Here is a 27,692-nt window from a genome sequence, read left to right as displayed (position 1 = left end):
GTCAAAAATTTTATGAGGTTTCCTGCCTTTTGTTTTCAGCGTATTTTTCAGTCTTTTTTCCTCTACAAATTTTCTACTTTCGCTCGAGCGAAACTCACGCGCTGCCGAAGCACGTGGCGGGCTTTCCATATTTATGGACGTTAACGATTGATTTACGACTCGCTCTCTTTCGTTTTTTTCCCCCTTTGTCGGTGACCACATGCCGGTTTCGCGCTCTTCGCTGCTAAAATGTGGTCCTTCTGGTCGTTTTCTGTTTCGCTTTCTCTTTTTCGTACTCCCGTTTCACGTGCTGACAGTAGTAAAATAAGCCCAAATTAATGACTTCATACCCTCGTTTTGTCCACGCTCGCAGTTGGACATAAAGAACGGATTTGGAAGGTGGCGTAGCATTAGCCAAACCCTGTGTAAATACGACCCTTCTAACTCGCTCAAAGAGCGTGGTTTTATCGTATAATTTTTTTCATTTCTACTCGTGGTCACAAACTGAAATCATGGACACTGTCAAAATTGTTTCGCGCTCTCAGCGAATTTGCCGTGTCGGCCACGAATGAGGTATGATTGATCAGCCCAGGGCGACTTTCGTGCCACCGGCCGGCATTCCTCATTCGGGAAGGAAAAACTTTTGTTACAAATTCGACCTGCCGCGGCGGGCGACATTTTATCCAGATCCCACAAGGGATTTGTGTTCGGATTGTTGACCACTCCTGGGATTCATTTCGCGTCACGAACACTGTTTGCTTTCAAAGTTACCTGGGAGGGTTGAACTCTTTCCCGGTTTTTTATCATACTTTTATTTAATTTTTGAATCAAACGGTCTCTTAGATGAACACATTTCAGTTTGAGAATTTTCTATTGAAGTAAATTTAAGTTTTAATGATCCTTAACCTATGTCAAAGTTTTACTTCTTATAAATACTATTGACCTACTTTAGTTCGTCGACTATAGTTCGTTCTTACATTCCAATTGAGTACTTTTTCTCTTCCATGAGCATCCATCACCTGAAAGAATAAATCCATTCCACTCCCCCTGCCCACTTTTTCTTCCTTTCTACACTCGACTAAATCCTCCTTTGCTCCTTCTTACACTTCTTAATCATACCATGCAAAATGAAGAAAGCATAAAGAAAAAGCCTGCTAACGGAAATGTTGTGTTGAAGCACGCAGGGTTTTTTTTCTGGCCGATGCAACCTTTTGTGGCATGAACTGCATAATACCATGGCACGTTTATCCCCTCTCACAAGCACCACGGTGCACCATGAGCAATAAAGTAGGGTAGATAATACGAAATGCAAATCGAACGCGAGAATTTAAAAAGAAAATCCTGCGATTCATCGTCGTTTACGTGATCGTCAGTTTTAGCCACCGTTGTTGCACTTGTTGCGTTTGTTGCGACCGGCATGCCCACGTAGTGTTTAGCCGGATCGGAAGGAGTAAGAATGCAGGAAGAATGTGTCTGCCGTTTGCTGCTATTTGCTGGATTGTCTCTACAGAGCCGCGTTTGCCGAGTCATTGCTGGAGAGGAATTCACAAAGCATCGCCTCAAGATTGTGCACGCTGGAGATGGACGCATCGGAAATGCCAATGCTTTGACAGCTTTTCAGGCATCTTCGTGGTTTTCTGTTTTTTGTGTAATGTGCTCTTACCGGCAATGGAACTATGCTCTCCACGCATCCATCCCATTTTCCCCTTCCCAATTTACCCCCATTAGGAGTTTGAATCGTTAGGATTAGATTTAAAAACAAAACGAGAAGATCACTTCAGAGACATTTTGTTGACTTACTGATAGTGCTAGGAGAGAATCACAAGCTTTCTATAGGTCTAAACGGTATAATTTTCCATCAAGCGTAAAACACCAGGCGTCTCCATTGTGTAGCATTGCGCGAATAGAACAAAGATAGACTCGATTGATTTATTTCTGATTTGTAATCAGGGAAAATCCCATTAAAAAGAAATCAAAAGTTAATCATAGCAGCAATTAATCAACGTCCAATTTGTTCCGCCCTGTATACAAATGAATTACAAATTTAAATCTTCTTAGTAAAGCGCATAATGACCTACGGCAGGATGGTTTCAATTAACAAAATGACGTAATGAAGTTCATTTTTGTGTTAAAGCTAAGACTCTGATAAAAGACTTAGATTGTTCCGTAGCACCGGAAAATGATTTAATTATTGTAATTGCCATTTCTTAGCATAGAGTTGCACCGATGCACTCGTCATGAAAGCCTCCATAAGCGTCACGCAAAACCAGATCAACTAAACGAGTTGGACGAACCGATTATGGCTAAATGCATGATTTCAAGCAGTTGAGCAGTAGCTGGCCAAACGCGTGAACAAACTAATGGAATGGGTTGCTCGTAGATTCCTAGCGCCATCACGTAGAGGTGAAATACAAAATTCCAGAGAGAGAAAGCATCAAAATGCAGCTTAAATGTATTCATCATAGCATTGGAAAAAAAAACTCAAAAAACGAGAACGAAAAAAGAAATTTCTAAAAATTCCCTCCCGCAGTGTAGTTTACGGAAATTAACGGAGCGTGAAGTGTAATTAAATGTTCCTTCTCCCAAGTACCACGGAACGAGCTAGAAGTCTTTCGCATCGGTGAAAGCCATCGGAACCATCATTAGTCGGCACAAGGTACAAAATGTACCCGTTCGCCTAATGAAGGTGTAACTTACACGAAGCCCGCACCCCGGAGGTCGGATATCCGGCGGAAAAAGGCACTTTGATATTACGTGCCTATCGCACATCCTCCCCTCACCCTCGAGGCTCATGCATCCCGCGCGTTCCATCCAAATTAGAGGACGTGAACTCCAGAACGACTCGGTTTTCCCGCGGCACGCAACACAACAGGTGCCTTCGGCTGCACTTGCGAACATGCGGAAATGGCAATCAAGAGTAATGATGTTAGTAATAGGGGCGTGGACCCGATAGGAAATCAAACCCGTTGCTGTGCCATTCACGACGAGCTGTACATACGAATTTCGGCTTTCAAGGACTTCAACTCCAACTCCTGCCCTTGTACAGATAAATCTTTATTGAGAAATAAATCTTCCCAACCGGTAGAAGCACGATCAAAGCGAGATGAAATTAAACATGTTAAGAAAATAAATACAAAAAAAAGCAATACACCACCAAAACCCCCACAACTACCGTTTATGTTCTTCCAGAGCTTCGCTGCACGCCCATTTCGGGCTTTTCCCTCCCCCCACAAACGCCACCCACCACCACGTACTCTGATATGGAAGCACCCATGCAACCGCTAGTAGACCGTAGACCCTCCGCGTCTATGATGAAATGGGGCCCGATTGCCGCTAACCGCCGGGCGGTGCCCGAGGTGCCCACTGCCAGGCAAGGTTTGAACCGATTTCAACCGATCTGCCCCCCCTTTTTTCCTCCCTCCCATCTGAGTGATAACTGCCCACCGCAACTTGCAGCGAGCAAAACCAACCACAACCACAAACATACACACATACACAACAAAGAGAAAAATGTAAAACACATGCAATCCAAGCATCACAAGTAACAAACAACACACGGCCAGAGGTTCCAGGGTTTTTGCACAAGCAAACACAAATATGCACTTCGCAATGCACACAACAGCAACACTTGCCCACTGAGGAAACAGTACTCGCACCAAACCCATTCGCAACCCGAAAGCTCGTCTGAAAATATCCAAATTCCTACCTCTCTAAGCTATTTGCCAACTGCTTTACATGAGTGGTCTATAAAACTATCGCTTTTGAGGAATGCAATAAAGCTTTAATAAATTGATGCCATATATTTGTGCAAGCTGCGTATGAAGTTCGTGAGAATTGTAAAGATATATTAACGCTTCTGTCGTTCGCCTTTACAGCTTAATTAACAAACCCATTTGTCGGAATATGTCAGGTTTAGAAGAAAACATTAAATTTCAGAGATGTTAATTGAGAAGTTTTCAGAGATGAAAAAGTATACATAACAAAGTATTTTTATATTCTTGTTTACACAATTCAAAAAGGAAATATCAGTAACCTTATTTGCGGAAGCATGTCTTAAATTATAAAACACGCCACTACTATTAGAGACTTAAACTATAGGAGAGCGTGTCCCGGTTCTGCTTAGACCAGCTTACCTACCAAATTTCTGACCCAATGTCAGCCTTTCTCGGGTGATAGATTAATGATATCCATTATCCGAAACGGGGTTGTGGCGTGATGCGTGCTGCCATGCCATCGGTCTATTGTTTTGCTACGGTCCATTTATTTACACGAGACACGGCAGAATGCCTCAAACTGAATGTACCTGTATGCAAGCGAACGTGAACCTAGAATGGATCCTTTCTTAATCCATGCCAAACTGCCATGTATAAAGAAATGTTCTGGAATTCTATCAAAATTTTATAAACCTTGAGTTGGGAAATTTAAACTCTACACAATGAAGAGAAAAACAAAGGATCACAATATAAGTGCCAGCCCAGCTTAGCTGATACGACAATCGAATCAAACGAAACAACAAATCACCCTCAAGAGTAAAAAATGGAGGCGCATGGTGTCTGGTGTTTCTTCCGATGAAAAAACGAACGCCAGGTGTGGCCGCACCGACCCTCCCGGAGCCGAACGCGAAACCGTGTGCAATAATGCAACAAACAACTATGCCGCAATCACGGTGCCTAGCTCACTAACAAGGACATTAAAAATTTAACTCTTCAGCAAACCCGCTTCGAAGCGAAACCGGTCCATTTTCTCTTTCACCCGCAATGTTGTTTGTCTGTGCTTTTTTTAAGTTTTTTTTAATTTTATTTTTCCATTTCCACTGCTGTCTCTTTTATCTGCTATCAATGTGCCCGGCACGGGCCGTAAAATGTTCGGAATCACGTTAGCTTGAACTTGAGCCACTTTTCCCATCCCCGTGTCACGTGTATTTATTTTGAGGCCATTCTCGTTTTTTCCTTTCCTGTTTTTCACGTGTTTTTTTTCCACCATTCCACACACTTCATTGTCTCCCATGGGGGGAAGGGATGTGTACGGTCCATGTACAACACGAAACCTGCCCTGAACTTTAAAGCAATTGTTACACACGCGAGTTTCGTCGCAATGAAACCGGGCGCTGGACTAGTTCCGTCGTTTGTTTGCCATTTTGGTTTGGTGTCGTTCAACAGAATCGGTCCGGATGCGCATAAGTAGATCATCAGTAGAGACTTTAAACGCTTTGTTGCTGCTACTGCTGCTGCTTTATTTTTCCCTTTTGTGGTGTTCGTTTTCCAATATTTAGGTTTCTTTGTTGCTGCAAGGCAACAAACGAGGGTTTTCTTTCAACCGGAAAACGCCATCTCGTGACCGGAACACGAGAATGGTTTTCCGAGGTCACTTCAGCTGAATAGGACAGGTGCATCGTTGGGTATCGGCTTCGACAAAAAAAAAACACATTTGGTCATGTGTCGAAACCTGCCACGAAAGATAGCGCCTACTTCGCTTACCATAAAAGGGGTTTTTAGGTCATCGAGTTTCTGAAAACTGAGCCCCCCATTAATATTTCACTTTTAGATCAAAGGCACCGGTCGACTCGTTGTATGTTTTATCTTGCCGACAGCTTTCGATTAGCAGGCGACGGAATAGTTTCTAGGGAACGGGTTTAAATAGGCCATTCGCTTCGTCGCACGATATTTCTAGGCATTGGACTCGATAGTTGACATCCTTCCGAGTTTGCCGTGCTAACACGTTTTTCAACACTATCAAGGGTGTACTCGCTTTAAAATATTCGCTTTTCCGATCGTTTTTGCACAAACTATTACCAATTGCGCTTTTGCGTATTCTACTCGAACAAGTTTCCAATGAGTTGTTTGTTTCCTTTTCCTTTTTGTTTTGAATAATTTTACACTAACGCTTTTCGTGTTTTGCTTTCCCGTTTTTGTGGGCTTTTCGTTTCACGTACACTTTTTTTGGCAAGCGCTTTTTGTTTGCGGCGCGACAAAGCTCGTATGATATAACAACATGCAGCAGGAGAATATGATAAACAAGTGTGCTTGTTTGTCTGTTTGTTTCGTTTTTGTGTTTTGTTTGTTTTTTGTTCCTTGCGTTTCTCTTCGAGTTTCGAGAAGGGTTTCATAAGAAATATCCAATCACATTCTAACATCTCATTTCTTATATTCCATTTTCTTCGTTCCATCTAACCTCTTTCGTCACACTACCACTACGCACGTACAGTAAGCTTCGGAGGACAACCGGGTACCGGAGGCTTCGTCAGCTCGCGGAGTGAACCGATCTCGCTGGCCACCTTGGACAAGGACTGCTTCATCATTCCGGTGCACAGCCTGGACCGCTTTCTGCCGGCAGGAATTCCGGTAAGTGTGCAATTTGTACATTTTGCTGCGGTGTCGTAAACACGACGAGCAGAATGTCTTAAATTTTTCACACCATTAAGCAATGTTTGTGCTTGCGGAAAATAATAATGGAAACGTGTAAATTATGACCGTTGTGGTGCATGTGTTAAATCCTCGAGGGACAATTAAACGTTTCTCTGCGCCGTGTGCGAAGTTAATTATTCCCTTTTGCAGAGCTCCACAACCTGTTTGGACTAAATACCGTTTTTCAATCTCTCTCTCGCGCTCTCTCTCTAGCAGCTTCCAACGCCAGAGACCGCCGATCCATCGCAGGTTGGACCACTGAGTGTGCTCGAGGTGTCCGATCCGAAGATCTGCATCCTGGCCCACCTGATGAGCCCGCTGGAACCGATCGATCCGCTGCTCGAGTCGCCCCTAGCTCATCCCCTAATGAAGCAGCGTGCCGTCGCGTCCGAGCTGCTAAACGAAGTCCAGCAGGGCAACAATGCCGTCGGAGGAATGCTGCTGGCCAACATGGAGCGCAGTTCCGGTGAGTCTCCTCCCAGGAGGAAACGTCGAACGAAGGCAGCTGCGTGGTAACCCATAAACCTGTTTTTTCCTTTCGCCCACATTCCAGCCGAGTTTCCCTTCATCGCGTACTATGTGATAAACACGACCCAGACCGATCCGGCCATGTTCTACACCGGCGTCCGGGGTGCCTCGCTGTCCAAGTTCGAGCCGAAGAACACGCGCTACACGGCGGCCCACACGCTCGACCTGTACAGTGAGGTGGCGTCCATCTGTCGGCCTCCGCTGGCACTCGCCCCGAACGAGATCGGCAGCGTTAAAAAGGGTCAGACGCCTTCGACCGGATACATCATTAGTGTCTACAAAGTACGTCTATCTGGCCGCAGCTGGCGAAAACCACCCACTAACCGCCAAGGTTAGGGTCAGGATTCCCACACACACACATACACATACAGAATACTTACGCCGACGCCTACGGGGCGTGAACACCCTATCTCTTAATCCTTTGTCTGGTGGAGTTGTTGGCCGCTTTCCACCTAGAGTGGTATTCGGAATTGCATTACAGACAACCAATCACGTCCGGCAATCACGTTCCGGTTCGGGTTCCCACAGCGTCCAAAGAGCTTAATGGATTCATCTTCCCTCATCCAAAACGGACACTACATCCACTTCAACTTGGGGTTTTCCATTTTTTTGTTACGGAAACTTTTTCGTCCCTTTTTATCACCGAGACTCAGATATGACTATGGAAAACGCACGTGTTAGAATGCACTCGGACCTCGGTGGTGTCCTCTAAGGAGCTAAATAAAGCTAGCCTATCCTTTTTGGCACATGTTTTGGATCGAATGGAAACCACGTAGAAGTTAATTTTGTGTGGTTGAAAAGGATTTGTTTGGAGTAAAAACTGACTCTAAACACTTAGAAAGAATTTCATAAATCAACGTCTCTTTTATAGCTCTTAATGAAGTCTCGAAAGAACTTTCAAAACCAGGAAACGTTCTTGTTTCTTATTTTTATTTCATCTCACAAATAGTCGGCATTGCCAATTTTGGAAAGAATTCAATATTATCCTCAAATTTATAAAATGCTAGCCCATGCAAAATGTTTACTTTGAACCCTGGTGTTGGCTGGTTCTGAAGCATTCAATCGTCGTGACTCGATTCGAAAGTAAAAAACTTCATTTTACTGCCAAGCTGCGATCCGTAGGGTGTATGCTGGTCTTTTACGAGTTTATTGGCTTTCTCCTCCTCCGGAAAAATGCGCTGGAAACAAATTTGCGCCACTCTTGGAAAAAGCCGAGATCCGAGTTTTAGATTGAAAAGTCATAAAAATAATAACTCTACAAGAAAGAACGCAAGCGTATCGATTAACTTGGATGGTCGATGATGATGCTGCGTGATTTAAAATTTATCACATCCCACTGTTTACAATAATAAGCAATAAAAAACTTTTTTATGGGACCAATCAATGGATCTATAAAAATTCACGAGAAAAACAAAAAAAAAGCTTATGATGCAATAAGTTCATCAATTTTCGATCACAACTAGAAACCGTATGCTCTAATCTGATCGTTAAAAAAATCCCTAAGGAATGGAACTTCATTTTCCTTTCCTTTACCTTTCTTTTTTCTGGCAGAATGGAAAGTCAATGTGTTTAACCAATATCAATAGTAAAATGAAAAAAATATAAAAGATCACTGAAATCTGAAAGAAAACCATTTCCCAAACAAATCACTGCGTGAAACCTTTTGGAAAATGGCATCTGCCTTATTTCAAAAACCAAGTGGCTCTATTATCACACCGAAAATCCGTCATACAGCGGTAAATTGTTCCTCAGAGAGTGAATTATCAACCGAGCGTAGACCAGCAACGGTACTAACCGAGTCGGCCACAAACCAAACGGCTCATTAAACCAAGAGTGTAATAAACACACGTACACTCTCCTACTGGATGCCGACTTATAACTTCATCAGTCAGGGACATGAACAGCATGAAACCCCTCTCCAAACAAGTGTATGTGAGTGTGGGAGACCACAGTTCATAAAATGTTCTTTCTCAACCATCAAACAAGTTTGTAAATCACACCAAACTACAAACTTTCCCCGTGCATGCCAGATGCAGGCGGCATTCGAGTTTTTCCTTCCGTTCCGCATTCCACGCCTGGCCTCGACCTCATCACTCACCACGTTCAATTGGGGGAGGAGGAGTTTTGCAGGGGGATGAAAAGTGAGAAAAAAATGGCTGCACAGGTTGCGCCAAATCATCATCCATCAGAGCTACCCCGACCGGCCGAAGAGTGTTCGCGAGGAAATAAACAATTCACAAGGGTGTTGAAACAAGGGTTGTGGAACGTTTTGCACGTCACACCGTTGCTTGAGGGAATTCAATTAACAGATTTAGAAAAACTTTGTCCAGTGATTATCGTTTGGTTCGTAGGCGAAAGTTAACGCTACGCTATGTTTTCGCTTCTTTCAGGTGTACGAAGGTGACGATGGAGAACGTTTCGAACGGAACTGGCTCTACTGGACCGGTGCCAGAATGATTTACAGGTAGGAATCGAATGATAGACCCGCACGTTAAACCTTACGCACTATTTCCTCCTTCCTCCACCACCACAGGTACCTCCCAAAGACGGCCGGCTTGCGGCGAATAACGCTTCACAAAAGTGTCTCCTCACGGGGCGACAAGATGTACTTACTCCTGTGCGAGTGTGCCGACCTGCTGAAGGACCTCTCGGCCGCGGCCCTTCTCATCCCGGCGTTGCGGGCCAGGTTATGCGGCTACACCGGTCTGTACCGGCCAATTCAAACCTTCTAGGGGCTCGAACCGGAAACACACTTCATTACCATTTTGCGACTCTATGCTCAATGAAAAAAAATCCATCCGGCGTGTGGCGAAACGAGATGGTGGCCACCAACACCAAAAACACAAAACACAAAAACAAACACGGTTGTGCAAACATAAGCAAACAAACGGTAAGTAGAAACCCCGACGAGGGCTCGATTTCACTTCTTCTGAGCTAAGTAACTTCAAAACCTAGAGGCCAGGTGTAGTGAACGTAGCCCGCGAACGTGTAGACCCCGCAACCGGAGAAGTTAATAAAAATATGGCTTTACTTTTCGATCCACTCCGAAGCATGATAGATAGTCGCCCCATCGGTGGCGATTTGTAGTGATTCCGATTTTGCTAATATTAAACACATTTCAAACCACCCCGCAATGTCGCTGGGGTAGAGTTGGGCACATTCGAAAAAGTGCATTGCGGGGAAGGAGCGATATGGTTAGGGATGGTAGGAACTTGTACAAATGGGTATAGAATTCAAAGCAATCGATTCGCTTTACCAAAAACCAAACACTTGCCTACTCTATGGCTTTAAATAAAGCATCTGTGAAACGATTATTTCCGACACACCACTCGAAATGGGAATACAATGGAATGTAAAGCGAGGAGTTTACTAGTACACAACAACAACAACAAAGGGACAACCTAGGTGTCCGAGCCCCGAAAATGGTCAGCAGTAGAGCAAACTTCCTCGTCGCAACATTTCAAAGCAACAAACTATAATAAAACAAACTGCCATAAAGGTAGATATCAATATCAAATAAATAACAATTCAGGTAGGGCAGGGAGAAGCAATGCCTACCTTGTTACAATAAATTACCACATCAAACTCACCAAAGCAAACCGACAAGGAATGAGATGGTTTCACAATGGTCGAAATGGAATACAATCATTGTTGATGAGTTCATATTTACAAAAACACAAAACACAGCCCCTTCAAACATACGCCCCTTTCCACGTACAATGTTGCAAACCAGTGTGATACAATTAAGTACAGACATTTGAACCGGCTTGGGTTATAGTGGAGTATCAATATACTCCACGAATAAATATTGCTTACATTTAAGAGGGATTCATTAGATACGGATAAAGGTAAACCGTGAAGAACGTGAGCGTTATTTCTCTAATCTAATTTTTACAATCCAACCCTAACTCGAAAAAAAAGTACTACGCATAAACGGTTGCTTTTTAATTTTTAAATCAATTTTACCTATACCCGCGGAACGGAATGTAACTTTCCCACTTATTTAGTGGCCAGAGAAAATATATTGGTCCAGTTGTATGCAAAAATGAGTTACTCACATGTGGTCAAATGTTGAACTGGACGAAACTACGGTCAAATAAAGTGCCACCATAAGATAGGTTTAATGGAAATGGTTTAAAACGCATGTTAGTCGGTTAAGGCGATGTCGGTGGAAAAGATTTAAAATCAAACTTCATAGATAAATACGTCTCATTTAACGGAAACAAGAAACCAATGGTATAGGAATATTATTGCATGAGCTTGTGGCTTCGGACGGAAACAAAAAAAAAACATTAAAACTTCTGCGCAAACCTATCGCAAACATTGATACAAACATTTTCAAGGAATAACATGTAAACACATTCAAATAAAACGAATCCTTGACAAATTTAACATAGAAAATGAATTGAAGCAGAATAGATAAACTTCTTGTTTTAAAAATCGATACTAGATACTATAGAAGTGGATAAACGATTAAAAGCCAGAAGCGAATGCAAGTGACAAAGTGGTACACGTTGAATATGGAAAAAACAATGCCGCTGTACAGACATCAAGCAGTTTGATGATTTTATACAACCGATTTCAATTTTCGAATTTTAGTAGTGTAGAAAATAACGTGCGAGAGCAAGCGTAGCGTCGAAAAATACCCTAGCATGGCGTATTATAGCATCTGGACCTCCACTATGAAGCTAACGCTAAAAGAAAAGATGCTCGATTTGAAAATAGTCAAATACGCTTACAAATATACCTTCTTACGCTATATTTTGGGGTCCTTGAAAAATAATACATCTGCTTGGAGATTCTTAGTGAAGAAGAAAGAATAATCGGTCATCGGTATCTTGAATTAAACTACTGAACGTTAAAAGTGATTCATTTAGATTAAGTTTGTTTTTACTGTTTTGCAATAGGTCGATCCCGATTAATGCAACATATAAGTTTATTCAATCTTCTTCACCCCCTGCTCATATATAGTGTATTAGTTATGTTCTCCATATCATCAAACTTTGAGGGCTAGTTTTTGACTAGGAACGCTGAAAAGCTGTTCGATTCGATATTGATTCACCCACAGAAAATGTACAACAGATCAACCAAACGGTAGAAAGAGGATCAAATCATCAACCCTCGTCCAGGAATGACGTTAAACAAAAACATAATAAACGCAATTGAACATAATTGAATACTTTTTACTATTCGCTTAAGCATTGAAATAAAGGCAAGAAACAAAGAAGGTAAAGAATTGGACAAAAAAGGGATAAAAGGTTGAAAGATATAAACACTCGGTCGATGATGAAAAAAACGGTGGACAAAAAATATACACACACACAAACACACACCTTAAAAACTTGCAATGCTGTGATACTGATAAATTTTAATGAACTTAATTAAATCTAAGCGCCAGCATTCGCCCTGGCCCCGCCGCGGCCGCTGCTGCTACGTTCCTACGATGCCAGGACACGGACACGGCAATGTGAGATGGGATTTTGTGTGTGAATTGTGTTAGATTTAATCGCGTGGCGATTCGGAAAAGCTTTTTTGAACTCCATTTTCTTTTTTAAAACAAATACGCACCCACCAGTAGAGAGATTTGTTTCAATCAACAGTTGTATAATGCTTTAGTTTACGTCCTTTCAAACCTATGGCCCAAAAGCACCGCGCGGCGCAATATTATTCAGCTATTTTGTTTACGGCATTTGTTTCAAACACCATTCAATATGTCAATCCATTTGCAAGACATCAGAAAAGAGACAAAAATGTTGAGGAAAACACGAAAGTCCAGCTAACGAGTGGTAAATGAGCTCCAATGAACACTGGAACAGTTGACCGAATGGAATAAAGCAGCATAAAAATTAATAAACTAATCAAAGTCGTTTATTATTTGATTGTTCGGAAATCCTTTCTATTGATCGATATCACAATTCCTGAAAAACTAAATACGATTACGAATCATAAGGGGTTCATAGTGTTCGAAACCTAACCGTCATTATTACGAAGTCGACCCTCGGATGCATATCCACAGCATCAACAAGACGACAACAAATGCACCGGTGCGGTTGCCCTTCGATGCGCGTCGCCATAGCAACGGTTCCGTTGGAAGGATGTAAACAAACCAAACAAACCCGGTGCAACGTTCGTCAAAGGACAAACAAAACGAGTCTTCGGATGCAGACAGTGGATTGTGAAATGTGTCGATTGAATTAACAAAATGCCCGATTCTTCACGTACCCTGGGTGATATCGAGGATATCGATAATGCGGAGCTGAAGACACAGCTTAAGAAATGGATCGAAGAGGAAGGTATCGAGACTAATATTCAGCTACAAATGAAGCGCAATTTAATCGAAAAAATGAGCCGCACAGCACTGGGTAAGCAAGCGAAGAACGGAGTGTTTCGGCTTCTCGGTTAGCTCCGCTTAACTTACCCCTTCCTTTTGTTGCACATTGTTGCAGGCAAGAAAATTGCACTCAAACTACAAACCCAGCAGGGCATCGTCCTTTCGCCGCTCGTGCTCGTCCTGAATACACTAGTGGCCGAGTTTCTTTACACACAAAATTGCCACTTTTCACTATCGATTTTCACCAACGAGGTTCCGTTCAAGAACACACTGCCGGACTTTACGCGGTCCCCAAAGTTTCGGCTCAATCACACCGAATTGGGCGAAATTTTCGAAGCCCTCGGCATTGAACACCACACCGGGCTGGTGGAAAAGTACGAAAAGTTCGGCACTGACCAAGGCAGCCGGTCGCTGCTGTACATCGTGTTCAAATCGATCCTAACCTCGGTCAAGGTGCAGGAGACGAAACTGCGCCAGCTAGAACGAGCGGACCGGCGAACCACGAACGCTCGAAACTTGGTGAAACAGCTGGAGGTAAAGAAGCTGCACCGCAATGTGGAGAAACTTTTGCACCGTTTAAAGACGGTCGGCAAAGCGATCACACATCTGGACGAAACCCAGCGAAAGCATCAGGAACAGAGTGTACCGATGGATGCCAACGGAAACCAGTGTAAGGAAGGACGGGACGAAACGCCATCATTGCGGATGTGTTCGGAAAATGTTTCCCGGCTTGTCGAACGGCTCGAATCGTGTACGAAGATGTTCGAGCAGCTCATCGAAGCAATTCAACAACAGCGGAATGAGGATGGACAGCCGGCAAAGGCAGCTACGAACAACGAACACGAAGGAGAAGTCGGTGAAACAAAACGCCCCCGGCGAGAAAAGAAAACTTACACGGAGTTTCTGCACGAGCTGAAAGCGACCGAACATGGCAAAAAGTATGTAGCAAAGTTGCAAAAACAAGTTTCCCAGCTACTCGATAAGGAAAAGTCACAACTAGAGGCAAGGTACGCCAAACGGGTGCAGCAACTTGAAAAAGAGTATCAGGAAAAGATGGAAAAAGCTGCTAGCAGCGTCAAGTTAACGGACACGGCTGTACTACCGGATTCGCGAAGGCAACGTTCCTTATCCCCGGAGCGGCACAAAAAAGAAATTGAGAGTCAACATTTTATGCGAAAAATTGATGAAAAACTTGACCAGCTGTACAGGCAGGAGCGCAAAGTGGATAATAAGCTGGCCACATTACGACACGATCTGCAAAAACAGGAGCAACGCCAAAGCAGTTATTTTGAGTCATTGAAGGCAGCCAAAACGAAGGAAGGTAAGCTAAACGTGCTGCACAGCGTGGAACGTGAGTTGATGGCAACGTTTGAGGACGAAACGAATGCAATCATTCAAAATGCAAAGCAAACGATCGAACAACTCGAAAGGGAGAGTGATAAGATAAACCACTCGTTCCAACGATACCTGCAAAAGCAACGAGAGGACAAGCGAAAACTCATCAATGAAAAGGTTCAAATATGGACACGATACAACGACGAAAAGCTAGAGCTTAATCAGAAGGAACTTTTGGATAGCGTTCCCGATGAAGCAAACGTTGAGCATTTCAGACCGATCTCAACGACGATTGTTCCGGACGTGACGATACCGATTAAGCTACCAGACGATGCGTCCCAGTTTGAGAATCCTTTTCGATCCTTTAATCCACTGAAATATCTTAGACGTGCTCGTCCTATGGAAAGGGCGACAATTGATGTTGCTATCGCTACTAGCACCGATATTGCACAACAAACTTCACCCGAAGATTTGCCTATATTGGAACAAAGCCGGCCAGTTCCCCCCGCAAGGACGAAAGATCAAACAGAACAACTTTCCGAGACGCTAGCAAAAGATACAAGAGATTTGCGACGGAGTATTGAGGAAAACCTACAAAAACTTGACCAAATGACCCGATCGAAATCGAACAGTTTATCGGGAAAGCATCCGGTCATGGGACTGTCGTATGAAATTGAACAACCGGCCGATATGGGTTTAAAAACTCCCGCCAAACCACTCCCAACTGTAGAACCATCATCCAACCGCAGCTTGGACGATTGTTCCAGTGCAGAGCTAGGTTTATCTGACGGTGAAATCGTTGTACCTACGGCTAACAATTACCAATTAGGTGGGGTTTTGCCGGTACCGGGCACTTCTCAAGATATATTGGATTACGCGTCACAAAATAACATCAACGAACGAACCGATGGGAAGCTGCTGAAAGTACTCCAACCACAACCAACGGGTATAACTGCCAGCTTGAGTGATCTATCCTTTAGCAGCGTGACAAGCAAACTTTCCTTCGAGAAAAGCCAAAGTCTAGATGGAGAGATGGACCGCATTTCTACCGGCGCTCGTTCAAACATTTCCGAAAATAGTTGGACATAACGTGAGCTTGGATTGGGATTAAGCTATATTTTAAGCACAAGGTTTCACACTAACATTATTATGGGTTGTTCTAACTGATCCAAAACAAAATGTAATCACCTCCTAGAATTCGTTTATAACTTTTAGTAACCTTTCCTGCCACGAAACCTCTGCCGATTATCGAGCTGTTGAGTAGAATAAGAATAAAACATTTTTTCATCAAAACTCAATCGTGAATATCGTTTGCTGTTAAAACATACCATGGATCTTTTGCACTCGAAGAACGTATTCCGCAAAACAAAGCATTCGTTAGGAACGGATCCATCGGTGCGATTGAGACACTCTCGGGGAGTTTTCTTTTCCTATAAGACGAGAGGACAATATTATAAATGTGTGACGGGATGTGAAGTTCATTTTGATGGTGACTATTCCACTTACCTTTTTGCAGCAATCACTTTGTAGTAAACACATTTTCAGGTCCGCCCGGACGCCGGCACATGCGGATTTGTCCGCAAGCTCTTCGTTTCCTTCGTAGCGCATCATTTTGAAAAAGGTGTCTGAATGTAAAGCACTGATGAAGTAAAAACTGTAGAAAGTACACCGCAACGCACAAAAATCCGGAAGAATTGTTTTGGTTCACAATTTCACAATCACTCGTTTGACAGCCAAGCCGGGCAGTGTTGCGCGGAGATGTTTATGAAATCATTTTGTTTGCCCGGCAGCATTGACAAATCAGCTGTTTATTTATTTTGTAAACTGTCTGTGCACTGTGATTTCCTCGATTCCACCATGTTTCAGCGTTCTTATACGATTCGGAAATACTGTACTCGGAAACTCGGTTTGCGGCTGTACGATGGGCGTGAGAAGGAAAAAATACCACTGCGTGTGGCGGATAATCTCAAACCCTTCCTATCGTTCTACACCTGCGGCCCAACCGTGTACGATTCCGCTCACATTGGCCACGCAAGCTGCTACGTGCGGTTGGATATTCTTCAGCGAATTATGCGACACAACTTTCGCCTGCCGCTTCTCACAGCCATGAACATTACAGACATCGATGATAAAATCATAACTCGAGCCAACGAGCGGGGTATCCCGTGGCAACAGCTAGCACGTCGGTATGAGGATGAGTTTTGGAGCGATCTCAACAGGCTAAACGTAAGGTCGCCGGACATCAAACTACGCGTTACCGAGCACATTCCAGCTATTGCTCGCTTTGTGAAGACTCTTATCGATAAAGGATTCGCTTACCATACTTCCGACGGATCAATCTACTTCGAAACTAGTAAATACGAACGCTATGGGAAATTGCAGAAAGTTATCATGGAACAAGCGAGTGCTGCTGCCAACTCCCAAGGAGGGAAACGCCATCCGTCCGATTTTGCTCTATGGAAAGCTTCAAAGCCCGGGGAACCATTCTGGGCGACAAATTTTGGCAACGGACGACCTGGTTGGCATATAGAGTGTTCGACGATGGCAAGTCACGTGTTCGGCAGCCGGTTGGATTTCCATGCCGGTGGACTAGACCTGCGCTTTCCGCATCACGAAAACGAGGAAACACAAAGCTGTTGCTATCACGACGTTCCAGATTGGGTGACTCATTGGATACATACGGGTCAACTGCATCTAGAAGGACAAACGCATAAAATGTCCAAATCCTTGAAAAACACTATCAGTGTAGCGGAGCTGCTAGAAAAGTATGAACCGGATGAATTTCGAATGCTTTGTCTACTTTCTCACTACAGAAGTGCGATAGAATTTGGTCCGGAATCCATGACGACTGCAACAAACGTTCTACGAAAATTTTCTAGTTTCTTCGGCGATAGCAAAGCCTACATCGATGGGCTGAAACCTGCGTCGTTCGATGCTAGTTCGGAAAGCTTGCTGGCAAAATTGGTCGAAACTCGAGCTACCATTGACGGTCTTTTAGAAAATGATTTCAACACTGCAAGTTCTATACTTGCCCTCGGTGACCTGGTCTCAGCCGTACAAAAATCTATCAATGGCCCCGCACATCAAAGCAACACGTTTGAGGTGTCCCCACTGATCGGAGCTTCCAACGTCGGTGCGGTTCTAGCAGTAACTGAATACATCCGGGAACAGCTACTCTCATACGGGTTGTGTTCGATTGGGAATAGCCAGCAAAACAAATCGATAGGAGACACCGTCAATATTTCTCTTGAACGTGTAGTTGACGCTGTAGTGAAAACACGCAGTGAAATCCGTCAACGAGCCATCGATACCAAAGATCAGCAACTTTTCCACATCTGCGATCAATTACGGGACTCACTGAAGCATTCGTCGATTGAAGTGAAAGATCATGGGAAAACATCTTCATGGACTTTTCTCCGTAAAGTGTGACTATAAGTCCTGATAGCTTCAAAGAAAATAAATTGAAGAATAGTGTATGCTCGCACATACCTGTTTAATGTGTTAATTATGTTTGAATGTCTTTACAGCGACATTTCCATCACACCGTTTGAAAACTAAATGATGCAATCTTTAAGTATCCACAAAGTCCAATGATCCAACCTATCTCTCGCCCTCAAAGTTCATATACGTTTACTTCAGCTTGTCCTCCAGGTCCTTTAGGCGGCACTTTACTTCAGGCGCTGTGTCCTTCTGCAGCTGGGTCAGTATTTGAGCAAACGTTTGCTGCACTAAAGCCATCTCCGTATCAACCGTTCCCCTTTCTTTAGCCTTCAATTTCTTCGCCAATATGAGCATTATGTTCAGGGCTTCCTTTTTGAGACCAGTGTGTGGAATTGCTTTAAAAGAAACAAATTAAACCATCATTAAAAGGCGATCCTTCGCGCTGTCGCTATGTCTGTCTTACCCGATAGTTCAACAATCGCCGCTAGCACGATACGACAAATTGATTCCAAAACGCCATTTTGGTCATGGTCGACTTTAGCTTTCTTTTCACGATTTCCCCCTTGTCCACTGGCATCGGCTGCTTCATCTACTTCCATCGTGTTCACGGTCATGTCTTCCTCCTTGCGAAGCAACGCCAAACGTTCCAGGAACCGGCCGAGAGCCTGCAGCAAACTCAACTGCACCTGGCGCGTGTTGGATTTCAAACACTGGACACACTTTTCAACAAACATTTTCTGATAGCGACGCTGGGTTTCGATCGAATTCTCTGGCCATGCTTTACCCAGAGTTTCACAGACCGTTTCTTTGAGCTGCACAAGAATGAGCATCTGCTTGCTGCGCTCTTCCGTGGTCACGTATTCGCCCGACGCATTGTCGTTCGAGCTACCGGCCTTATCGCTAGAGTCCTGCTGTTTGTCCAGCAAATGCCAAACCATATTGTAAACCTCCTCGAAACGATCTACCTTCAGCTCGTCGAGAATGTTACCACCATGAATGTGTGGCGGATAATCTCAAACCCTTCCTATCGTTCTACACCTGCGGCCCAACCGTGTACGATTCCGCTCACATTGGCCACGCAAGCTGCTACGTGCGGTTGGATATTCTTCAGCGAATTATGCGACACAACTTTCGCCTGCCGCTTCTCACAGCCATGAACATTACAGACATCGATGATAAAATCATAACTCGAGCCAACGAGCGGGGTATCCCGTGGCAACAGCTAGCACGTCGGTATGAGGATGAGTTTTGGAGCGATCTCAACAGGCTAAACGTAAGGTCGCCGGACATCAAACTACGCGTTACCGAGCACATTCCAGCTATTGCTCGCTTTGTGAAGACTCTTATCGATAAAGGATTCGCTTACCATACTTCCGACGGATCAATCTACTTCGAAACTAGTAAATACGAACGCTATGGGAAATTGCAGAAAGTTATCATGGAACAAGCGAGTGCTGCTGCCAACTCCCAAGGAGGGAAACGCCATCCGTCCGATTTTGCTCTATGGAAAGCTTCAAAGCCCGGGGAACCATTCTGGGCGACAAATTTTGGCAACGGACGACCTGGTTGGCATATAGAGTGTTCGACGATGGCAAGTCACGTGTTCGGCAGCCGGTTGGATTTCCATGCCGGTGGACTAGACCTGCGCTTTCCGCATCACGAAAACGAGGAAACACAAAGCTGTTGCTATCACGACGTTCCAGATTGGGTGACTCATTGGATACATACGGGTCAACTGCATCTAGAAGGACAAACGCATAAAATGTCCAAATCCTTGAAAAACACTATCAGTGTAGCGGAGCTGCTAGAAAAGTATGAACCGGATGAATTTCGAATGCTTTGTCTACTTTCTCACTACAGAAGTGCGATAGAATTTGGTCCGGAATCCATGACGACTGCAACAAACGTTCTACGAAAATTTTCTAGTTTCTTCGTCGATAGCAAAGCCTACATCGATGGGCTGAAACCTGCGTCGTTCGATGCTAGTTCGGAAAGCTTGCTGGCAAAATTGGTCGAAACTCGAGCTACCATTGACGGTCTTTTAGAAAATGATTTCAACACTGCAAGTTCTATACTTGCCCTCGGTGACCTGGTCTCAGCCGTACAAAAATCTATCAATGGCCCCGCACATCAAAGCAACACGTTTGAGGTGTCCCCACTGATCGGAGCTTCCAACGTCGGTGCGGTTCTAGCAGTAACTGAATACATCCGGGAACAGCTACTCTCATACGGGTTGTGTTCGATTGGGAATAGCCAGCAAAACAAATCGATAGGAGACACCGACAATAATTCTCTTGAACGTGTAGTTGACGCTGTAGTGAAAACACGCAGTGAAATCCGTCAACGAGCCATCGATACCAAAGATCAGCAACTTTTCCACATCTGCGATCAATTACGGGACTCACTGAAGCATTCGTCGATTGAAGTGAAAGATCATGGGAAAACATCTTCATGGACTTTTCTCCGTAAAGTGTGACTATAAGTCCTGATAGCTTCAAAGAAAATAAATTGAAGAATAGTGTATGCTCGCACATACCTGTTTAATGTGTTAATTATGTTTGAATGTCTTTACAGCGACATTTCCATCACACCGTTTGAAAACTAAATGATGCAATCTTTAAGTATCCACAAAGTCCAATGATCCAACCTATCTCTCGCCCTCAAAGTTCATATACGTTTACTTCAGCTTGTCCTCGAGGTCCTTTAGGCGGCACTTTACTTCAGGCGCTGTGTCCTTCTGCAGCTGGGTCAGTATTTGAGCAAACGTTTGCTGCACTAAAGCCATCTCCGTATCAACCGTTCCCCTTTCTTTAGCCTTCAATTTCTTCGCCAATATGAGCATTATGTTCAGGGCTTCCTTTTTGAGACCAGTGTGTGGAATTGCTTTAAAAGAAACAAATTAAACCATCATTAAAAGGCGATCCTTCGCGCTGTCGCTATGTCTGTCTTACCCGATAGTTCAACAATCGCCGCTAGCACGATACGACAAATTGATTCCAAAACGCCATTTTGGTCATGGTCGACTTTAGCTTTCTTTTCACGATTTCCCCCTTGTCCACTGGCATCGGCTGCTTCATCTACTTCCATCGTGTTCACGGTCATGTCTTCCTCCTTGCGAAGCAACGCCAAACGTTCCAGGAACCGGCCGAGAGCCTGCAGCAAACTCAACTGCACCTGGCGCGTGTTGGATTTCAAACACTGGACACACTTTTCAACAAACATTTTCTGATAGCGACGCTGGGTTTCGATCGAATTCTCTGGCCATGCTTTACCCAGAGTTTCACAGACCGTTTCTTTGAGCTGCACAAGAATGAGCATCTGCTTGCTGCGCTCTTCCGTGGTCACGTATTCGCCCGACGCATTGTCGTTCGAGCTACCGGCCTTATCGCTAGAGTCCTGCTGTTTGTCCAGCAAATGCCAAACCATATTGTAAACCTCCTCGAAACGATCTACCTTCAGCTCGTCGAGAATGTTACCAAGGGAGCGCAGGGCGTGGGTTCGATAAACGGCTTCCTCCTTGCGACATTCCTTCATTACCGCGTCCACTATTCGCTGGCCATGGTTGCTCGCCTCTTGGTTCAATTTCTTGCACAGACCTGCCAACGCCTGCAGCAACTTTTCTTTACCCAGAAAGGTCCGGCCTGTGACATTGTTGAGAATCAGATCGATCAACCGAAGGCGCACCGGTTCGTCCAATGAGGCGCTCATTTTTGACGCAAGCGTATTGGTAGCAGCCCCTGCCTGTGCCTTTAGCAACCAAGAAGGATTGTTCAGATTCGTTTCCAGGATCGTCACGATCGCATCCAAATTCATCCGCAACCCAGCATCACCGGTATTGATTTCGTGCCACAGCTCCTGCCACAGCTCAACGGTCGATTTGCTCTCCTCCGTTACCTCCTCGTGCATGGCGAAAAACACCAGCGGCAGCACGTGCCCGCTGTAGTCCTTCAGCACCTCCTGGTGCCACTTGTTGATGGCCTGTATTGTCAGCGGAACCGCTTTCGATCGGGAAACCTGCTGTTCGAAGTACAACTCTTCGAGCTTCTTGAACAGTCGCTCAATCGATTGCTCCTTGGCCGTACCGATCAAGTGGCCGATGGCTGAGGCGTAGTATTTTCGCACGGTGGCATTACGATCGGACAGGCTGGAGAAGCAAGCGCCCAGGTATTTGCTCGTCAGTGGCTGCATTTCCGCACCGAGATGAACGCAAACGAGACAGATAAAGTGTGCGCAAGCCACTTTGGTACCGAGACTGACACTCGTCTTCAGTAAATCCAGCACGGCAGGTGTCATGCGCTCCATGGTCACGTAATCAATGTGGCGAATGCACTTGGTAAGTGTTTCCATCGTGTAATGTTGCTTGGCTGCTTCCGCACGCAGTGAATCGATTGCTTCCTGCGTTCCACTGCTCGATTGTCCCGAAAGCATCGTCGAAAGGGTGGCGAGCTTCGTTGAGTCCAGCTCGCCCGTTGCCTGCAGCAAACACGGTACCAAACTGGTCAGATGGGGCAGTATAAGCGCCCCGGCCGAATCAATCAACTCCGACAGAGTGCGAATGCTGAGGCGTCGTATTTCCAAGACGGTGTTCGTGACACCTTTCTCCAAAAACAGTGGAATGATGGAGCTTGCCACGTTTAAACCGGACTTGCTGTGATCACTGGATGCGGCCACAACGCATACCTTACTCAGCACATTCGCGGTTCCTTCGGCGGCAAGACGAGTTCCCTCGTGAATGTCGTCCATCACGCGAAACAGCTGACTCCACAAGTACTGCAGCTCCGGTTCCGGAACGGGGTTCAAATCCGTATCCATCGCTTTGCTTGTATCTTCTTCCTGCGCCTCATTACCCGAGGCTTTACGCTTTAGGACCGTATCCGAACGTAGTTTCAACCCATTGCTGCGCTTGATCAAGTCCCGTACGGCAAGACAACAAGCGATTCGCGTACGCCACTCGTTGCAGGTTAGGTTTTGCGAAACATCATCCAGTATCTCCCAATAGTACTGCTCTATGGTGGCCTTCGAGTCCGACACGACCGTATCCCAGATGGTAATCATCTGGTTCTGTATCTTCGGCGTCGGATCGTACTTGTAGCGGAACAGGCGCGGCACAATCTTACCCAGGTGGGGTTCCATCTTCTGCTTGGCCGACTTCGAAATCGACTGCAGTCCAAAAGCCGCTCCGAGTTTGCTGTTCCACGTCGCGTTGTGGTTGGCGAGCTGCATGAACTGATAGATCATTTCCGGTTGGTTGAGATCCGAAGCTAGGCTGCACAATTCTTTGTAGGTTGAAAGGTTGCCTCTACAAGAAACAAAACGAATGAAAACGACGAGCGGTGACGACAATTTTCCACTTTCCTGGGAAGCCAGGCCTTACCCGGTCGGTGCCTTGCCGAGAACGCCTTCCTCGAACAACTTCGTATCGGCGGCAACTTTCTGCACCTGTCGTCGACCACCAATTAGCTGATCGATCAGTAGATTCGACATTTCCTCCTGGCTTTCATTGTCGGAGAGTGAGAAAATAATACCCATCGCTCGTGACGCTACGTCCTGAATGAGTTCTACGAAGTCGAGAAAGAGAACAACCACGAAGCAAATGTAATTGATGCGCAAGGAAAAGGAATATCTCCATGAGATCTTACCATTGTCCTCCCACAGCAGGTCGGTAAGTGCAAGTTGCAATATTTGCCGATGCTCCTGAACTGGACGACGTTGGGTGCAGTTTTTCACTATCGCCAGCAACCAGATGGCACACGCCTGCTTTAGATAGGCATGTGTTTCATTCACCTGCTTCACTAACTCGATCAGGAACCATGACAACGTATCGTCGTCCACATTGCCTACTGTTCCGTCTGCCGTTTCGCACTTGGGAAGACCCTGCAACGTGTACGCAAGCGCCTGACCCATGGCAATATGCAACGCGGGATCTTTGGTCATCTTGAGTAATCCCAGAAAGCGAGACAGCACCTTCCGGGCATAGTACTCCCGATCGCCGACGGCCAGATAACCGAGGCAGTGAGCAGCATCCTCGCGAATCTTTGCCTTCGTGTGCGCACTCTGCAGCAGCGTCATCAGCGTTTCCATCAGCAGAGCTTTTGTCATTTTGACCGGTTTGACCTTTTCGTCGCCATCCGTTTCCATCTTAGGGTCCTCCTCCGGAAGCGGTAGAACCGAGCACGATCCGACTAAGCAGAGACTTCTTATACCCGCTGATTGAAGCAATGACTGCTGTTCGTTCAACAACGAAGCCAGTAGTTCGATCAAATCCTTTAGAGTGTTCCAGCCTTCACCCGGCAACTCACGAGCATTCTTTTTCAGCAACAATTTTCTGTAGACGGCGTTCGATGCCGCCAGTATGGAACCATGACGGGTTTCAAGCGATTTCGTACCCAAAGTTTGCAGTTCCTTCACCTGTCGGTCAAACTCTTCATCGTTGCTTACGTAGGCCAGCAGAATCCCGTACACTTTCGCAATGAGGATTCGTGTCGGTTCGGAAATTTCCTTCAGCGAGGCTTCCAGCGTTAGCAGCAGATCACGGTTCTCCTCCACCAGTTCATCCGGGATCGCATTTACCAGGTCGTACAAGCATGTCAGTTCGGTGATACCCTTCCGGGCGATAACCAAACGGCGCACGAGATCGTGGTACTTCACAATCGTGTCCCGATGCCCGTCGGCCACTAGCTTCCGTAGGAAAGCGGTGAGCTTGAACGTATCCTCATCATCGACCGAGGGGTGTTTATTAACGCCCGCATTGAAAAGCATACAAATACGCAGATAATCCAGTATCTCGAGATACGTGTCGAATCCGTAGGGAAGCTTTACCTTACCGTAACCCATTCTATCGACGATGGTGGCCACCTTCCGCTCCGACTTTGTTGACACATACTCCACCATATCGCAAAACGATGGTAAGACAATGCGCTTCGGTTCATTCGTTGGTGCTAAGGGATTTTTCTTTCCCTCCTCTTCCGCTAACAACAAGCTCGTCGACTGTTGCTTTGCACAATCCTCCACCGAGAAAATGGCACCGTAATTTACGTGATCTTTCTTTGATACACCGTACAGGTACGTTGTCATCATTTCACGCAACTGTGGGCTCTCGCCGCAGATGATGAGCAAAAGATAGCGCGAGGGAACGTAGAAGTCTGGGAAACATGTGATCAGAAACACCGAAGCCACATTCTGCACGATGCTAAGCTTCGATTCCGCGTTCTCCGCGAGCAACGCCAGCAACAGATGTTGGTTGGCATTCGGGACGAATACTGGTTTCGGGGCACCCTTTTTAGAACCGCTGGCAACTTGTTGGTCAGTGGTTTCCGTATCTACCTGTGACCCCGGAGGCATTTGCTTTCGCCAATCAAACGCTTGAGCCAATGCAACCAACGCCTCACGGATGGATGAATGCAGCTCGACCGGAGCCTGTTTCAAATGATTGAAATACTGTCCAACGAGATGGAGGTCCTCGTTGACAGCAGTAGGACAAACGGTGGCAAGTTGCGCAATGGCACTGTATGCTGCATTCTGTACCTCGTTCGGTTCCTCTGATGTCGTGCCGATAAGTTTGGCCAGTCCCGTTAGCAAAACCTTTGCTATTTTATTCAACAAGTCCGTTTCTCCACTGAAAAAACGACAATGAGACATTAGTAAGACTGAACCTTAAAGCATTACATGTTTACCTTGTATTATGTATGTACGTACTTGTTAATCAGCTTATAAGCAAACTGTAATGCCAATACCTTGCACTTTTGATTGGTGTTTACTCCAAACAGCGACTCGAAGATCACCTGTATGCCGTTTGCAACGATAATCCCCTTGCCACGGCATTTCAGCAAATGCTGGAGCAACTTTTGCCGTACCCTAGCGCTGACGCCACTCGTCTTACGATCGGGCAGTTTCGATCCGTTGCCCGTAAAGAGCGTGTACAACGGTGTCGACAGCTTCGGATCGGTCCATTCTAGCGAGCTGCAGATCTTGTTTAGCTCACCAATGGCCGGCGTGGCAACGGAAAACCTTGTGTCAGCCGACGCCACCACGAGATGTGCCAAAATGTCTGGCTCGGGAAAAATACCACCGCAAAGAAACCGCACGATACCCTTCTTTAGCTGCTCCAATTCCTCAGCCTTCGGAGGTTTCGCAGTAACACGCTTGAACGAATACACGCTCATGCCGGGTGGAACGTCACTGTCCGGAAGCGTTCCGTACGGCAGCAGCAGCACATCCATCAGTATCGAAAGAAGCTGCTGCTTAGTGTGCGGTTTGTTAGACAACCCTAGCAGTTCCGCACGGCTTTCCGGATCTTCCGGTATCTTGATCTCGCCAAGCAGGGGCAATACCAACATCAGTATTCTGCAATCATACGAAGAAAGCAAAGTGTATTAAACCATGCTACACACTCGGCCTAGCTCCTCACTTACCTGTCCTGATGTGATTCCGGTTTCCCCTCTAAGCAGTTCAATAGTACCGGTGCGAATTCCGTTTGTTCCGCGATCGTTAATCGCGGGAAGCCCATCGTTATGTAGATGATTGCAAAGTTCTAAAAAAAGACATGATCATTTGTTTCAGTTCTTTTCTTAGATTTGAGATCTTTTTGATTTGAGAGCAACTTACAATGAGAAATAATGAATCAGCCTGTTGATACTGCGCCAGGAGTGGTGTCAGAGGTATCTGGATTTGATTCCTCGATTTAAGCCGCTTATTGATATGCGTTAAAATCTCCATGACCTAAGCACGGAAGAAAAAAATTTAACATTCTTTGGACTCGAGAGATGGCACTTAAAGGAGATTTTTTAACCTTACCTTCTTGCGGACATTTTCGTTCGGCGAAGTTATCTTAATCAAAACCGGAGTGAGAAACTTGTTCACGGTGGTTTGCAGCTGCTCGTCCGTATCTGCATATCCCAGTCGAAGGAGCACACGTTCCAGCAGCTCTGTAAATATTCAAAATCACAAAATTGATGCATTCGTTGTAGATGCGAAAATGCACAGTCATCAAATTCGCTCTTTAGCATAAAACGAACTATAAATCCCTGCTAATCCGGGACCGTTGCGTCAGTTCTACATACCCAATTCCTCCGTCGGATTACCAGCCATTCTTGCAGCAGTATTGTATAAACAATTCCACTAAAATATCACAATAATTATGAACTTTAAGCAGAATGTAAACAGAACGAAACGGATTCTTTTCGACTACACAGAACCGATGCAATCACAAAGATGGTCTGTCAAAGCAGATGCTAAATAACGAGCCCTGTTTATAATGCATAGTGCACACCCGGCTATTTCAAATCGATTTGAACTAAGCCTACCGTTTCCATCGCATATTTTTCTTCACTCAACTTTCTACTGGCTCAGAACATTTCAGTAGATTCTCGTCTGATTTTCTCAAGAGCTTTTACACACTTTCTTTACAATGATATTCTAGTTACATGTTTTTCATTGAATAACCGGCTTTTTTGACAACTAATCGATAAAAACCAGCAACAGGTGATCGTAATGTAAACGTAAACAAACGCTCTTTTCTGTTATTTTTTTATAGTTTACGTTTTTATATGCAGCCTGAATACTTGATTCGAGATTATCATTCTTATTGAACGCACTGGCATGTGTTGTTATGTAGTTGGTAACGCAAAAGGAGGATGATTTGAGGTAGGTTTTGTAAAATACTCTTCATATTTTCT

At 45.0% G+C, this 27,692-nt stretch overlaps 6 protein-coding genes across 7 annotated transcripts in view; 4 read left to right on the top strand and 2 right to left on the bottom strand.

Moving 5' to 3' along the window:
- LOC131287851 (uncharacterized) overlaps nucleotides 1-9,643 on the top strand; it is a 42,745-nt gene extending 33,102 nt beyond the window's left edge. The window contains exons 2-7 of the mRNA XM_058316937.1: nucleotides 2,626-2,644; nucleotides 6,184-6,320; nucleotides 6,600-6,849; nucleotides 6,937-7,193; nucleotides 9,302-9,375; nucleotides 9,445-9,643. Of these exons, the coding sequence (XP_058172920.1) occupies nucleotides 2,626-2,644; nucleotides 6,184-6,320; nucleotides 6,600-6,849; nucleotides 6,937-7,193; nucleotides 9,302-9,375; nucleotides 9,445-9,643 (936 nt within the window). The remainder of the gene's footprint in view (nucleotides 1-2,625; nucleotides 2,645-6,183; nucleotides 6,321-6,599; nucleotides 6,850-6,936; nucleotides 7,194-9,301; nucleotides 9,376-9,444) is intronic.
- Nucleotides 9,644-13,113: 3,470 nt separating this feature from the next.
- Nucleotides 13,114-15,666, top strand: LOC131288096 (restin homolog). Its single transcript, XM_058317196.1, has 2 exons — nucleotides 13,114-13,273; nucleotides 13,358-15,666. Exons 1-2 carry the CDS (start codon nucleotides 13,114-13,116, stop codon nucleotides 15,664-15,666), a joined length of 2,469 nt encoding a protein of 822 aa, XP_058173179.1.
- A 13-nt stretch (nucleotides 15,667-15,679) lies between these two features.
- On the bottom strand, nucleotides 15,680-16,281 carry LOC131288094 (cytochrome c oxidase assembly factor 5). The gene is made up of 3 exons (XM_058317194.1): nucleotides 16,084-16,281; nucleotides 15,906-16,001; nucleotides 15,680-15,830 (listed from the first exon to the last, which is right to left on the bottom strand). Exons 1-3 carry the CDS (start codon nucleotides 16,186-16,188, stop codon nucleotides 15,789-15,791), a joined length of 243 nt encoding a protein of 80 aa, XP_058173177.1. The 5' UTR covers nucleotides 16,189-16,281; the 3' UTR covers nucleotides 15,680-15,788.
- A 153-nt stretch (nucleotides 16,282-16,434) lies between these two features.
- LOC131287496 (probable cysteine--tRNA ligase, mitochondrial) lies at nucleotides 16,435-18,048 on the top strand. The gene has a single exon (XM_058316549.1). The coding sequence runs from the start codon at nucleotides 16,435-16,437 to the stop codon at nucleotides 18,004-18,006; it is 1,572 nt and encodes a 523-aa protein (XP_058172532.1). The 3' UTR covers nucleotides 18,007-18,048.
- Nucleotides 18,049-18,085: 37 nt separating this feature from the next.
- On the bottom strand, nucleotides 18,086-27,105 carry LOC131290007 (proteasome-associated protein ECM29 homolog). Of its 2 annotated transcripts, XM_058319383.1 has the most exons (10): nucleotides 27,078-27,105; nucleotides 26,812-26,942; nucleotides 26,623-26,736; nucleotides 26,430-26,548; nucleotides 25,714-26,361; nucleotides 23,658-25,633; nucleotides 23,393-23,576; nucleotides 21,060-23,317; nucleotides 18,482-18,598; nucleotides 18,086-18,413 (listed from the first exon to the last, which is right to left on the bottom strand). In XM_058319383.1, exons 1-10 carry the CDS (start codon nucleotides 27,103-27,105, stop codon nucleotides 18,208-18,210), a joined length of 5,781 nt encoding a protein of 1,926 aa, XP_058175366.1. In that variant the 3' UTR covers nucleotides 18,086-18,207. The 2 variants fall into 2 exon arrangements, with proteins under 2 accessions (XP_058175366.1, XP_058175367.1); XM_058319384.1 differs by lacking the exons at nucleotides 18,086-18,413; nucleotides 18,482-18,598 and adding an exon at nucleotides 20,634-20,901 and having other exon boundaries at nucleotides 20,970-23,317.
- LOC131288871 (probable cysteine--tRNA ligase, mitochondrial) lies at nucleotides 18,841-20,542 on the top strand. Its single transcript, XM_058318051.1, has 2 exons — nucleotides 18,841-18,931; nucleotides 18,990-20,542. The coding sequence occupies exons 1-2, from the start codon at nucleotides 18,841-18,843 to the stop codon at nucleotides 20,492-20,494; spliced, it is 1,596 nt and encodes a 531-aa protein (XP_058174034.1). The 3' UTR covers nucleotides 20,495-20,542.
- Nucleotides 27,106-27,692: the final 587 nt, after the last annotated feature.

This window comes from Anopheles ziemanni, chromosome 3 (genome assembly GCF_943734765.1).
Source record: "Anopheles ziemanni chromosome 3, idAnoZiCoDA_A2_x.2, whole genome shotgun sequence".
NCBI classification, from domain to species: Eukaryota; Metazoa; Arthropoda; class Insecta; order Diptera; family Culicidae; genus Anopheles; species Anopheles ziemanni.
Note: the sequence above shows the minus strand (reverse complement) of the source record. Positions and strands in the feature narration are given on the sequence as shown.